The sequence below is a fragment of the Cynara cardunculus genome, assembly GCF_001531365.2.
Source record: "Cynara cardunculus var. scolymus isolate 2C chromosome LG 15, CcrdV1, whole genome shotgun sequence".
In the NCBI taxonomy this organism is placed as follows: domain Eukaryota; kingdom Viridiplantae; phylum Streptophyta; class Magnoliopsida; order Asterales; family Asteraceae; genus Cynara; species Cynara cardunculus.
In genome coordinates this window covers 6,218,201-6,231,821 of record NC_037542.1, presented here as the reverse complement: position 1 = coordinate 6,231,821, position 13,621 = coordinate 6,218,201, and the positions used below count along the sequence as shown (strand labels likewise).

Here is a 13,621-nt window from a genome sequence, read left to right as displayed (position 1 = left end):
GGATGGAATGGTTTGCACAATAGGGGAAAGAGAGGACATAGAATTATGTGAGGTTGAGGGAGGACTATTAGCTAAATTAGATGAGGGAATGTTAGAAGGTGATGTTGGGGGGTTGTTTGAGACAATATTATTGTTGTGAATAAGAGGTAGAGAAAGGGTGCACTACTCATGAGCATTTATATTGGCGGACGAGCATGGTGCGAAGCATAGAATAGAATAAGGAAATTGTCACTCAATAAATTTGACATGCCGAGAAGTGTAAACTTTGCTGGTTCTTGGATTGAGACAGTAATAGGCACTTTGAGTGGAAGAGTAACCAACAAATATTATGGGGTGGACTTAGATTGCATTTTGTGGGTGTTATATGGTGTTAACCACGGATAACAGAGACAACCAAAGCTTCGAAGTTTGGTGTAATTTGGGGTGGTATTGAAGAGTTTGAGGTAGGGAGAGAAATTGTGGAAAGTAGGAGTAATGAGACAATTTTAGATATGTAGTTGTAAAAGCATGGGGCCAAAAATTAAGAGGGAGGTTAGCATGTGATAAAAGTGTGAGACCCGTTTCAACGATGTGACGGTGTCTTTGTTTGGTGTACCCATTATATTCGGGTGTATGGGGTGGTGAGGTGAGATGAGAAATGCCATTAGTTAAGAGATCAGGAGTAAGTTTGAGATATTCCCTGCCATTGTCGGAGAATAATTGAATAATAGGACGAGCGAAGAATTTTTCAACTGAAGCACGAAAGCGTTGAAAAGTGGAAGCAGTGTCCGATTTTTGTTTGAGGGGATATAACCAAATATATTTTGTAAAGTGATCAACAAAGATGACATAATATTTAAAATTGTCATATGAAAGAATGGAGCCGTCCAAACGTCCATAAATATTAGTTCTAACGGAGCGGTAGAAGTAAGAGTAAACTTGGAGAAGAATAGTTTATGACTTTTATTAATATTGCAAGAATTACATCTAGATTGAAATGAAGAAAAATTTAATGGTACTTGACTTCGTAGGGTTTTAATGATATCAATAGAAGGGTGGCCTAAGCGAAATTGCCAATTGATGGGAGGAATAACCATGCTTGAGTGAACGAGAAGAGGTGATGGCTCCATTCGTAGATGCCCCCGCTAGTTGGTCCTTGGAGGAGTATGAGGCCCGTCGAGCGATCCTTAATACAAAAAAAAGTAGGTAATATATCAACAAGAGTGTAATTTTCTAAGCAAAATTGAGAAATAGAGAGAATATTTCAAGATATTGATGGTACAAGTAAAACATTAGAGAATGTAAATAATTTATGTGAGGTAGAGAGAGAGAAAGAACCAATATGGGAAATCACTAAAGAAGAGCCATCACCAATGATGAGATCGTCGGAGCCGACATAAGGGGCATGTAAAGCTAAGCTGGTCAAATCATTTGTGACATGGTGAGTAGCACCGCTATCCGTGAACTACAAAGAGGAAAAGGGATTAGCAAAGGTAGCGACATTAGCTTGAGCTGAGCGGTGAACTTTATAACTATGGGTGATGGGACGAGAGTCTTGGGTTGGGTTTGGACCGAGGGGAAATGTAGGAAAAACTATGTGAGGGGAGAGTTGTTTGAAGGTGGGGCATTGAGATACGACATGACCAACATGATGGCACCATTGACACTTACCGAGATAAGGTTTTGAGGTGCGATTGTAGGTGGTGGTGGTGTTTGGGGTGGGAAGTAGTCCGAGGGTAGTGGTGTTGCGAGAGTAGGAACGGTTTTGATGAGGACGATAGGTGGCAACATGAACGGAAGAGGGAAATAAAGGTGGTTGGGCTTGATTTTTGAGTAATTACATGATTGATAAGCTTCTCATGAAGGGCTTCAAAGGTTATAAGAGAGTCACGAGCACGAACGACATCAATGATGGGTTTGTAAGAATCATAGTCAAGGATTTTGGGGACTTTGGCTATGATGTCTTCATTGTCCATGAGTTTACCCATGATAGATAGTTTATCGGTGCATGCTTTAATAGATTGCATGTATTCAGTGATAGTTTGGTTGGTTTTAGAGAGGGTGTCCAAATGATCTTTAATTTGGAGAAGATGCCCACGAGAGGGGTTGGCGTAGGTAGTAGCGAGGGTGATCCAAACATCATGAGTGGTAGTAGCGTGAGCGACGAGAGGCACAATGGTAGGGGAGAGGGTACCAAGAAGGCTCCCGAAGATGAGTTTGTCTTGGCGTTGCCAAGTTTGATAGGGCGGGTTGGATTCAGTTTTAGTGTCTTTTGTGATGGTTTCAGATGGGCAATGGTGGGAACCATCGACGAAATTGAGTAGGTCATGGCCAAAGAGAAGGGCTTGGATTGATATTTCCAAGATATATAGTTAGTAGGAGAAAGTTTTGATGACATTCGAGAAGTTAATTAGAACAAAAGGTTTTGAGGGTTCATAGGAATTAAGAATGGTGTTGCCATTGCTTGTCATGATGAGAAGAAAGAAAAAAAACTGACCAGGGTATAAAATAAGAGAAGTCCAAGTACTTCCCCATAATTCACTTCCTAGTAAATATGTGAATAATTCAATAACTAAAAACTTGACATAGAAATCTATTACACAAATTTCCACATGAGCTTCTGATGGTTCAAACATGAACTTAACCCCTATTATATGTGGTTCTTGTGAGTTTTCCCCCCTAAAACATTGAGTTTATATATTCTTTAAGTAGAGGAAGTGAATGATTCTCATCATAATTATACATAATTGGGACCATCCTTGCAAGATTCACACAAGCCTTTGTGAATGTTGCTGAAAATTGATTTTGGAAGAGACACTCCTTGTTTAGTTGCTTCCATGTATCTGATATCATCGACATAACATGTTCGCGTGCATTCTGAATCGAACAACCTTCGTTTTCTTTCATGTAGTACATCACGTATGATCCGTCATGACCATCTTGATTCTCATCCTGTTAGATTGTAATGAACAAATGAGTATTAGTATATGACATATACATGCATCAATATAACATCTATTTGCAAAAAGATAACATGCCAAGGTTCGAAGTTATATATCTAGTCACATTTATGGTATGTATYAATCAAGTATTGTTTTCTTAAATTTTTACCTTGGCACATCCTAAGTCGTCCCAAAGACGAAGAATTTTTGCCAAAGATGTTGGAATGACTTGGTTGTCGTTAATAACACTAGCGGTTTCCTTGCTCGTACCACCGCCGAGGAGGAAGAACATGTGCACTATAACTACTTGTGCCCCAGAACTTACGATCCCGTTCTTCAAGTAATCCGCTGCCATCGGTAAGTTCCCCGATGCAAACCATCTTGCCTCCACTAGAAATGCTTCACAAAGAGTTATCCACTGCATGAATTCGATCATTTGTAAAAGTAAGTTTACTTTTCCCTTGACCCATAAACTTCGTTTATTCGGGTTGCAAATTACCGTGTTTTTAAAGTACGCAATGGGATTGAATCCATGTTTCTTGTAGATCCTGTCACTGATTTCATGTGTTACATCATATAGAGCCTGAATACAAATCCTTTGGTGATATGGAAGTTGATCAAGGGAGTTAGTATCCCATCTGCAAGTAATATACGCAGCAAMTCGTAATTAATCAGCATCACATAGAGACACAAGTTATGTTATTGAAGGCTAATAAATACTATACCTTTTCACAGCTTCTGTGAAGACGATGAGTTCGTCTAGAGTTCCATAAAGATCGTATATATCATCGATTATAAAGATTAAAGCAATGGGCTTTGTGAGCTCAACTCTCTCCTCTGACAAGTTGGGATCTATGAGGCTAGCCATGGGCCATAAGTACCAGTTCAATGGTTGGTTTCTTGCAAGCTTCAACTCTTGAGCCAAACCCAAGTCCTTCCACCATCTATTTGGTAATGAAAAATCCATTTTTAGCACATAGAAAGAACAACATTTATAGACACAGAAAGCTTTTCTTAACTATGTGTTTCTATTTAATCAAATGCACAGGGGTCTAGGTGTCTCCTATATATAAGGAGGTTAAAACGAGAACATTAACTAAATAAAAAAACAGCCAAATCACATACAAAATTACATTTGATTTAAACGGTCAAGGCAAAAGTGTGCAGGCAACGTAACTCGTGACTTCATGTCGCGACCAAAGTGACGTGCATCATATGTGATTTTACACATGATTTCAATATAAGATCACTTGTGATTTGACTGTTTTCTTAGTCACTTATTTGGTTATCGTTCTCGAATGAGCCTGATTATATATATATATATATATATATAAAAGTACCATGTACAATGAGAGTTCAACATGATGCCGGATCCATTACAATTTTACCTGGAAATTTTCTCTACTTCGGTCTGATGTGCGGACTGGACTTTAGCCAACTCCAACTCGGCTAGTTGAGACATGGCAGACCCTGCGTAATGTTTGATAAATTTCTTGACCAAAAATGATGATGAGGTTCTTTGATAAGGATGTTCTAGTGTAGTTTTCACCATTAAAGTTTCATCTTGAACAAGAAACCCCATCATTCCTGTAAGACGATCGCTGCAAAACTCCACAGCCCCCTCAAATATACATTCTCCTATGCTTAGCTGTGATGCTTCGTATAATGCCACTAATCCCTTAACATCTTGTGCTATTTCTTCCTTAAACCTCCCATCGTCTTGCTTGATGAACGAAAAAACATCTGAATTTGAACACAGTTCACTAAGTAATCATTACCTATCAGTATAATCGACATTTTCTGAATCAGAAGCATACTACAAGCAAAAGGAACAAAGACACAGATTGTGCTCACCAGAAGGAACATAGTAACCTTCTTGTCGAAGGATTCGAAAACAACGAGCGACCTCAAATAGACTCTGGTCATTCTTATCGACACCGCCATTGGAAATTCTAGTGTAAGACATTTTCAAGATCGAGTCAATCTCGTCTTGGAAGTGATGACCGATGCAAAGTTTTTGGAGACAGTCAACCATGTCCAAAGTTTGGAAAGGCTCTTCTTTAAGAAGGTTTCGAACTTCCTCTAAATGTTTCGAATGTTTGATGGACAGTTCTTGCTGCAATTCAGGAGTGTTTCATATGAGAAGAAACAACTAATATGTGAACAGTGTCATGATCAAAAGATGTATACAAATAAGTGAACAGTGCCATGATCGAAAGATGCATAGAAAACTTAAGACCTTATCGTTTATGTCGGTTGGCATAAAATCCTCTTTCGAGGAGATTGAGGATGATTGGTGTCTTTTTGTGTCATACGGTTGTTGATCTCCATAAGCAGAACAAGAGATTGGTAGAGAGGGAGGGGGATACATTGAAAGAGATATTGAATTATTGATAACAGTTTTGTAGCTAAGGTGTTGTGTATTTATAGCCACAAACACACCATAACCTTCAAGTATCATAACCTTCAAATATTTTCAATTCTAGATCTTTTTACGTGTTGTAAAACAAAAAAACACACACTACAACAAAATCGGGTTTACAGGGCACTCTCAATTTCTAAGCGTCTTAATAAACCTCTTTATAAGACTTAATTTATAGGACCCAAAAATAAAAAACATCCTATTTAGAGGTGTTGTAATATTTTTATATGACGTTTTTTGACGTCGTAATAAATTTTTTATGACACTTTTAATATAAAGCGTCTCATTAGCAACTTTATAGGACACTATTTGAAAAACTGCTATATAAAAACAAATGTCCTACAAAAAATTGAGTTTATAGGACACTTTCTAAAAAATATCCTATAAAGTTGCTGATGCGACACTTTGTATTAAAAATGTCCTAAAAAACTTGTTAAGATGTCTAAAAGCGTCATATAAACTTAACACCTTTAGATATGACGCTTTATAAATTAAGTCCTATAAAACGGTCTATTGATTGGACGATTAGAATTTGGGGGTGTCTTATAAACCCAATTTGGTTGTAGTGACGTAAATCTTTTAGTGGTGGCATATGGATCTGGCCCTGGTCATATGTCTCATGAGCTCGGTAATCAAATTTAATTTTTTAATTAAATCTTTATCCAAAATATATTAAAATATGAATACTTACAAAAACGTACGTTTCATAATATTGAATTTTATGCAAGGGTTCAAATTCCATTTAACCATTCATTGTGGAGCCGACGAGACCCGTCGCTTTCTACATGTTTTAAACGAGATTCATGAAGCTGTTCAAAGCAAGGCATTGGTCTGTTTTTAATCCCAATAATCATTTATTGCCATCATATTTTGAGACACACATTTTTTTTTAGAAACAACAATTTAATTAAGAAACCGCCGAGGCTAGCAAGATGCTAGCACTTACAAAAGAGCCGTTAAAAGGCTGGTACACCAAACATTCCAATCGAGAGAATTACAAGGCTTCGATCTGAGTCTAATCCAATTAAAAGAAAAAAGCACAATATCCTTGTAAATTACCATCGGGTTTTTACCGGGTTTGTTGAAGACCAACGCATTTCGATTCGTCCAAATCATCCAAATAAACGCCATGAGAATTACTTCCAAGCCCTCCTTAACCTTCTTCCCTTTGAAAGGAAATTGTGCTGCAGAAAAAAATTCCGCCAAATTGGTAGCTTGGCAAGGAAAGCCCGACCATCAATTCTTTACATACGCACCGATCACCTTTGTAGTCGAACAACCAAACAAGAGATGATCTTCCGTTTCTGTTTGATTTAGGCAACAAGGACAGAGAACTGAGCTCACTTGGACACCTCTAAGGAAAAGATTATGTCTAGTGGGGAGTCTAGACTTTGAAAAACGCCAGATAAGCATATTCACTTTACCAGGAACTAATTTGTTCCACTTCGAAACACTTCCGTCAGATTGTAAAACACCTTCGTCAATCTTTCCCCGACACGTCTTAACCGAGAAAATCCCATCCTCGGATAAAGCCCAGCGGCGAGAGCCATTGCTGTCAACCGCCCAGAAATTATTAACATTCAACCCAACTTTCCGGATGAGAGAATCTCATTTAGCGATAATTCCCCATACACCCGGCACACATTTTGAAAACCAATAAGAAAAGATATAGGGGAGTTAAAAAACTAGAAAATCGAGAAAGCGAGCATAGCTATTTGATCCGAAACTGGGAAAACGGATAACCAGAAAATCCGAGAATTAAAAAAAACTGGATATTCATGGAACGGCTTCTGTTTTGAATTGAAGTTACACTACTAAAAAATCTGGTTTTTCCGACGGCAAAATCCGTCGGAAAAACAACTTTAATGTATATATGATATGATATGATTAAATATATAATATTTAATATAATGTATTTTATATTATATTATTATTTATTTATTTATTAATCAAAAGTTAAATGATTAAAATTGTTTTATATATTTTGGTGTCAATCACTCTACGGTGGATGTTTAAATTTGGTGGTATAAAGTTGTGAAAGAGTCGACATTAACCGAAAAATGAATGTTTTTAATCAATTAGGCTATGTTTGGCAAACTGGTTTTGAACGTTTGGTATAAATTAACTAGCTGATAAGTTAGTTGAAAATGTAAAATAACCAAAAATGTCAATTTTTGAATTTATGAATTTTAACATCTCATAATATATTTAAAATAATTCACTAATAATATAATATGTTAATAATTAGTACAAACCATACGGTTAGGGCTGTAAACGAACCGAACGAACACGAACGGAGGCTTGTTCGTGTTCGTTCGTTTAACTTAACCGAACAAACGAACGAACACGAACGGTAAACGAACGAAAATAATTGTGTTCGTGTTCGTTCGTTTAGAAATCCGATGTGTTCGTGTTCGTTCATGTTCGTTCGTTAACAAGTTAAACGAACATAAACGAACAGTCTTAACGAACATAAACGAACATGCCTAAATGAACATAAACGAACATAAACGAACAGTCTTAACGAACATAAACNGAACATAAACGAACAGTCTTAACGAACATAAACGAACATAAACGAACGTAAACGAACATAATCAAAACCCTATTAAAAAGCCCAATATTAAAAAAGGCCTAAACCCTTTAAAAGCTCAATAATTAAAAAAGTTTTAAAATTTAAATTCAAATTAAATAAATAAAAATTATATATTAAAATTAATACATAAACGAACGAACATAAACGAACGTAAACGAACGAACGTTCACGAACATAAATGAACGCACGTTCACGAACATAAATGAACGAACGAGACTCTTGTTCATGTTCGTTCGTTTAACTAAACGAACAAAATTTTTTGTTCATGTTCGTTCATTTATTAAATAAACGAACATAAACGAACTCCCGCCGAACGGTTCACGAACGGTTCGCTGAACGTTCGGTTCGTTTACAGCCCTACATACGGTAAAGAAAATTAAATAGTAGAATATGTTAATTAATATATTTTAATTTGATTTATTATATATAATATTAAAGTGTTTGGATTTGTATAATCAATTACAAATTACACTTTCTGTATCTGTGGTTGTCATCACTATCTCGTTCATCTTGAACTAATTACATTTTTGATCAGTATGGTTGTTATTTTGTTTCACTTCTGGTCATCAAACTAACTTCTGTTAAATAGGTTTGTTAACTCGGAAGGTATGTTCCTTTTTTGTCATTTCTCCATTTATTTTTAAGAGTAAATTGGATTTTTTTGGTGCCTATGATTACCATTCACTATCAATTATAATTTTTTTAAAATTATTTACAGTTTTAACTTGATCATTATGGTTACTAATTCCATTTCATTTTTAGTTCCCCTAATTCGTTGTTATTAAAGAAGTTCATTAATTCAAAGGCATTTTTATTTTTTTTAATATTACTTTAATTTTCAATTACTTTTGTTCAAATATTTTTGCATGGTTTCTTACATCCATCTCTTTAAAATATCTTTTATAACATTTCTTTAATTATGTATTATTGTTAAACATATATTTTAACATTTCTTTATTATATATTATTATGCTATAATATAGGGTGAATTACATTTTTCGTCCCTGTGGTTTACCAAAAATACGGTTATCGTACTTTGACTTCATCAATTACATGGTTTCCCTTGTTGTTTGCAATTTGTATTGGTTTAGGTCTCTGGGTATAACAACCATTAGGGTGCATTTGGTTTGCAGGAATGTTTTTTAGGGATTTGGATTTTATTGAAGGCTTTAGATTGGATTGGATTTAAAATCCTTTATTGTGTTTGGTTTGTAGGATTTGGATTGGCTTTGAAATTCATTCCTTTATAGATCATGTTTGGTTTGTAGGATTTGGGGTTGAAATTTTTTTCCTTTTGTAATTATTTTAGTCAGCAAATCTCTTTCATTTTCTCAAAACTACCTATTTAACCAACAAACCTATTAATCCAAAATACATATTTAACAACCAAACTTGTTCATCCAAAATGCATATTTAACCAACAAATCTGTTAATCCAAAATACATATTTAACCATCAAACATGTTAATCCAAAATACATATCTAACTACCAAATTATTCTTCCAAAACCACACTTTTACCCACCAAATTTTTCCATTCATTCAAAACCCAATTCACGTAAGTTTCCCTATCTGCTTCTTGCAAGTCCCAAAACATGTTCACATTTTCAAGATTGTGTCTTATCAATGAAATTACGTTAAACTTCTCTGATTGGGCCAATGGCTGCATTTTTGATATCTCAGAAGTGATCATCGAACGGTTCTTATCAAGTTCTTTTTCTCGTCCGATACCCTTGTTAAGTTGTTCGCCATTTTCTCCAAAGTTGCTCCAAGTTTAGTAACCGCGTTACTAAATCCGTCAGTCATGGGATCTACTCGACGTTCTCTCTTCTTACCATGCACACTTGAAGTTTCTTCAGATTGTATATTTGCATTACCACCTTGAACATTGCTAGTTGCCATCACGTCATCAGACACGTCATTCATGTGTTGTGTTTGATCTTCTATATGCACCTCCTCTTCCGCCTCAACAAAATCTCCTGCTCTATTTCCTTGAGCACGATCTTTTCCAAATACAATATAAAGATCCTCATAAAAAGGATACGGTTTGTTCCTCCATTTTCCCGCCCCTTTATGGTCCTATTTCATAATAGAATAACATAAATATACATATAACTATGATTATATATTACGCAAATATAAATAACAAGTTCTTTTTAGCATGTACCTGAAGATACGGCTCTCAAACTTAGTCTTCATCAACGACACAATGCTTTACACTATCGTATCCGAAGCCACTAGTATATGAACCACTTATCATGTCCTGCACAACAGTCCTATCTTTCTTCATTATTTTAATTTTGATTCAATGCGTGGTTTCCCTAAAATCCTGGAGCCCGGTAAAAAAAAATTTAACGCTTGTTCAAGAAACGTTACATAACCTGATTTAAAGCTATTATCGGCTTTAAATGCTCCCGTATTCACCATGATAACTAAAGCTTCAACAAGTTTTGTTTCTTCAATATTCGTTCRTACTCGATAATTTCTAATTTGACTCGTCATACCTATAAACATAAATGAATCATTTGAAGTATAACAACATTTTATTATCCATGTTCAAACTTCATAATTTCTATTAAAAACAAACATTAGATTTAAACAATCATTAGAAGTATGAGTTAAACAAACATTTGAATCATACATATTAATTGGTAGCATTCCAAGAAGCAAACATAGATTATGCTAAATTATCCCTAAATGCAGTCCACTCATTTGAAGTATTAACAATATTTATATTATCTCCGTCTTCAACTCCATGGTCTTAGGTTCTATCATCCACTTCATCTTTATTGTCAAGTGGATTTACTGGCATTTCTTGCATTATAAAACTGTGGAGAAGAAAACATGTCATGATGATCTTAACTTTTAAATCAATAGGATAATACGAGTTATCTCTTAAGATTCCCCACCTTGTCTTTAACATACCGAAACATCGTTCAATAACATTTCTCGCCGATGAATGCTTCATATTGAAAAATTCTTTGGCAGTGGTTGGTTGGTGTCCATCACACCAATCATTTAAATGATATCCTTGATTCCTATAAAGAGCTAAGAAACTCTCTCCATTTGTGTATCCGACATCAACCAAGTAATAACCTAATAATAAATTAAGTTAATAAACAATCAAAACTTATACTTGTTAATATATAGTAAACTACAAAAACTATACTCGGTCTTGGAACTTTTAATCCATGCTGCCTAAGAAGAGCATCTAGAAGCACTCGACCATCAGCAGCCGACCCCTCCCATCCCGATAATACATATATAAATTGCATATCTTGTGAGCACACCCCTAGCACATTTGTCGCAATTTCATTTTTTCTTGTTCTATTTCTAGGTTTGTCTTCTTCTGGAACTAAACATTTTATGTAGGTTCCATCTAAAGCTCCTAGACAATTCTAGAACCAAGAAAAAAAATCATTATATTTTCATAATAATTAGACATATTTACAAATAAGTAAATTTTAAAAAGAAGTGGAAATACCTTAAACCATTTCCATCTTTGATCAGTAGAGTTATCAGGAACAGGTTCAGGTTTCTTAAGCAATCGTGGATGTAACCTTATTATGGCATTGCAAACTCGAGCAACAACTCTACTAATTGTTTCTCCCGAACGATGAAAATGACATATCATAACCTGATTCTTAACATTGTGAGCAATAATATGAAGAAACATAGCAACTTGTTCCTAAAATATTCATAAACCTAGTTGTTTTTAACCCTCCGTATGTTTCAACCATGTCACACAACTTTTTGAAACACGTTCGAGTCATCCTAATTTGCGATATAGACATAGTGTCACTCTCATAAAGATACCTATGCATTATTGAGGATCGATCCACATTTGAAGAAGAGTATCCAATTTGTTGTTTATCCCTTTGTCTTTTAACCATAATCATCCAAAGCGACGCACAAAGAATAGAACAACATGGACAACTATGTTAACCCATTCCAATGACTCACTACTAGAAAACCAGGTATCAGCGACGAATATCAACGAGGGAAAAAATCCCTCGCAAATGAGCGAGGGAATGAGTTTCAAGACATTCCCTTGTTGATCAGGAAGGGAAATGCCAAAAACTCAATCTCTCGCTGATCCCTCGCAGATCAGCGAGGGATCAACGAGAGAATTGGCAAAAGCAGATTCCCTCACTGATCTGCGAGGGATCAACGAGGGAATCTGTTTTTCGCCATTTTTTAATTTAATAACTCCAAACTTAATTACTTATTAATTTTTAATTATTTATTATCAAAATTTCCAATTATTTATTATTTATTAGAATATTACAAAAATTAATTAATAAAATCGAATAAAGCCTATTAGGCCCAATAAAACCGAATAAAGCCCATTAAGGTCCATTAAACCGAATAAAGTCCAATAAAACTAAATAAAACTCATTAAGACCCGATAAACTTAATAAAGTCCGGTAAATGGATTAAAGCCTAATAAAACCGAACAAACCCCAATAAAATGGCTTAAGACCCAATAAAACCGAATAAAGCCATTAGGTCCAATAAAACCGAATAAAGTCCAATAAAATGGATTAAGGCCCAATAAAACAGAACATGTATACATACGATACCTATATATAAAAATGTGTACATATAACACATAAAAAACAAGAAAATAAGAAAATAGAACAATTATCTTGCTGATATGCGAGGGATCTGCAAGGGATCAGCGAGGGAATCTGTTTTTCGCCATTTTTTTATTTAATAACTACAAATTTAATTACTTATTAATTTTTAATTATTGATTATTAAATTTCCAATTATTTATTATTTATTAGATTATTACAAAAATTAATTAATAAAACCGAATAAAGCCCATTAAGGTCCATTAAACAGAATAAAGTCCAATAAAACTAAATAAAACACATTAAGGCCCGATAAACTCAATAAAGTCTGATAAATGGATTAAAATCCCAATAAAATTGAACAAACCCAATAAAATGGGATAAGGCCCATTAAAGTCCATTAAACCGAATAAAGTCCAATAAAACTAAATAAAGCTCATTAAGGCCCGATAAACTCATTAAAGTCCGGTAAATGGATTAAAGCTCAATACAACCAAACAAACCCCAATAAAACGGGTTAAGACCCAATAAAACCAAATAAAGCCATTAGGCCCAATAAAATCGAATAAAGTCAAATAAAATGGATTAAGGCCCAATAAAACCGAACATGTATACATACGATACCTACATTTACAAATGTGTACATATAACACGTAAAAACAAGAAAAATAAGAAAAGAGGACAAATCCCTCGTTAATCAGCGCGAGATCAGCGAAAGAATCTGTTTTTTGCCATTTTTTTATTTAATAACTACAAATTTAATTACTTATTAATTTTTAATTATTGACCATTTACAATTATTTATTATTTATTAGAATATTAAAAAAATTAATCAATAAAACCGAACAAAGCCAATTAGTCCCAATAAAACCGAATAAAACCCATTAAGGTCCATTAAACCGAATAAAGTCCAATACAACTAAATAAAACGCATTAAAGCCCGATAAACTCAATAAAGTCTGATAAATGAATTAAAGCCCAATAAAACAAAACAAACCCCAATAAAATGGGATAAGGTCCATTAAACCGAATAAAGTCCAATAAAACTAAATAAAGCTCATTAAGGCCCGATAAACCCAATAAAGTCCAGTAAATGGATTAAAGCCC

The 13,621-nt window shown here is 34.6% G+C and overlaps 1 protein-coding gene across 1 annotated transcript; it reads right to left on the bottom strand.

Moving 5' to 3' along the window:
* Nucleotides 1–2,506: 2,506 nt before the first annotated feature.
* LOC112527638 ((3S,6E)-nerolidol synthase 1-like) lies at nucleotides 2,507–5,376 on the bottom strand. Its single transcript, XM_025138389.1, has 7 exons — nucleotides 5,161–5,376; nucleotides 4,776–5,037; nucleotides 4,310–4,664; nucleotides 3,647–3,865; nucleotides 3,421–3,559; nucleotides 3,091–3,339; nucleotides 2,507–2,931 (listed from the first exon to the last, which is right to left on the bottom strand). The coding sequence occupies exons 1-7, from the start codon at nucleotides 5,290–5,292 to the stop codon at nucleotides 2,659–2,661; spliced, it is 1,629 nt and encodes a 542-aa protein (XP_024994157.1). The 5' UTR covers nucleotides 5,293–5,376; the 3' UTR covers nucleotides 2,507–2,658.
* Between the last annotated feature and the right edge of the window lie 8,245 nt (nucleotides 5,377–13,621).

What these genes read in the sequence shown, in the direction of transcription:
- LOC112527638 (XM_025138389.1), bottom strand. Translation starts at nt 5,292, where the DNA reads ATGTATCCCCCTCCCTCTCTACCAATCTCTTGTTCTGCTTATGGAGAT. An exon ending in GAAGTAGAGAAAATTTCCAG is followed by an intron (nt 3,866 to 4,309) that starts GTAAAATTGTAA and finishes ATTACCAAATAG; the next exon opens with ATGGTGGAAGGACTTGGGTT. An exon ending in TTCACAGAAGCTGTGAAAAG is followed by an intron (nt 3,560 to 3,646) that starts GTATAGTATTTA and finishes TATTACTTGCAG; the next exon opens with ATGGGATACTAACTCCCTTG.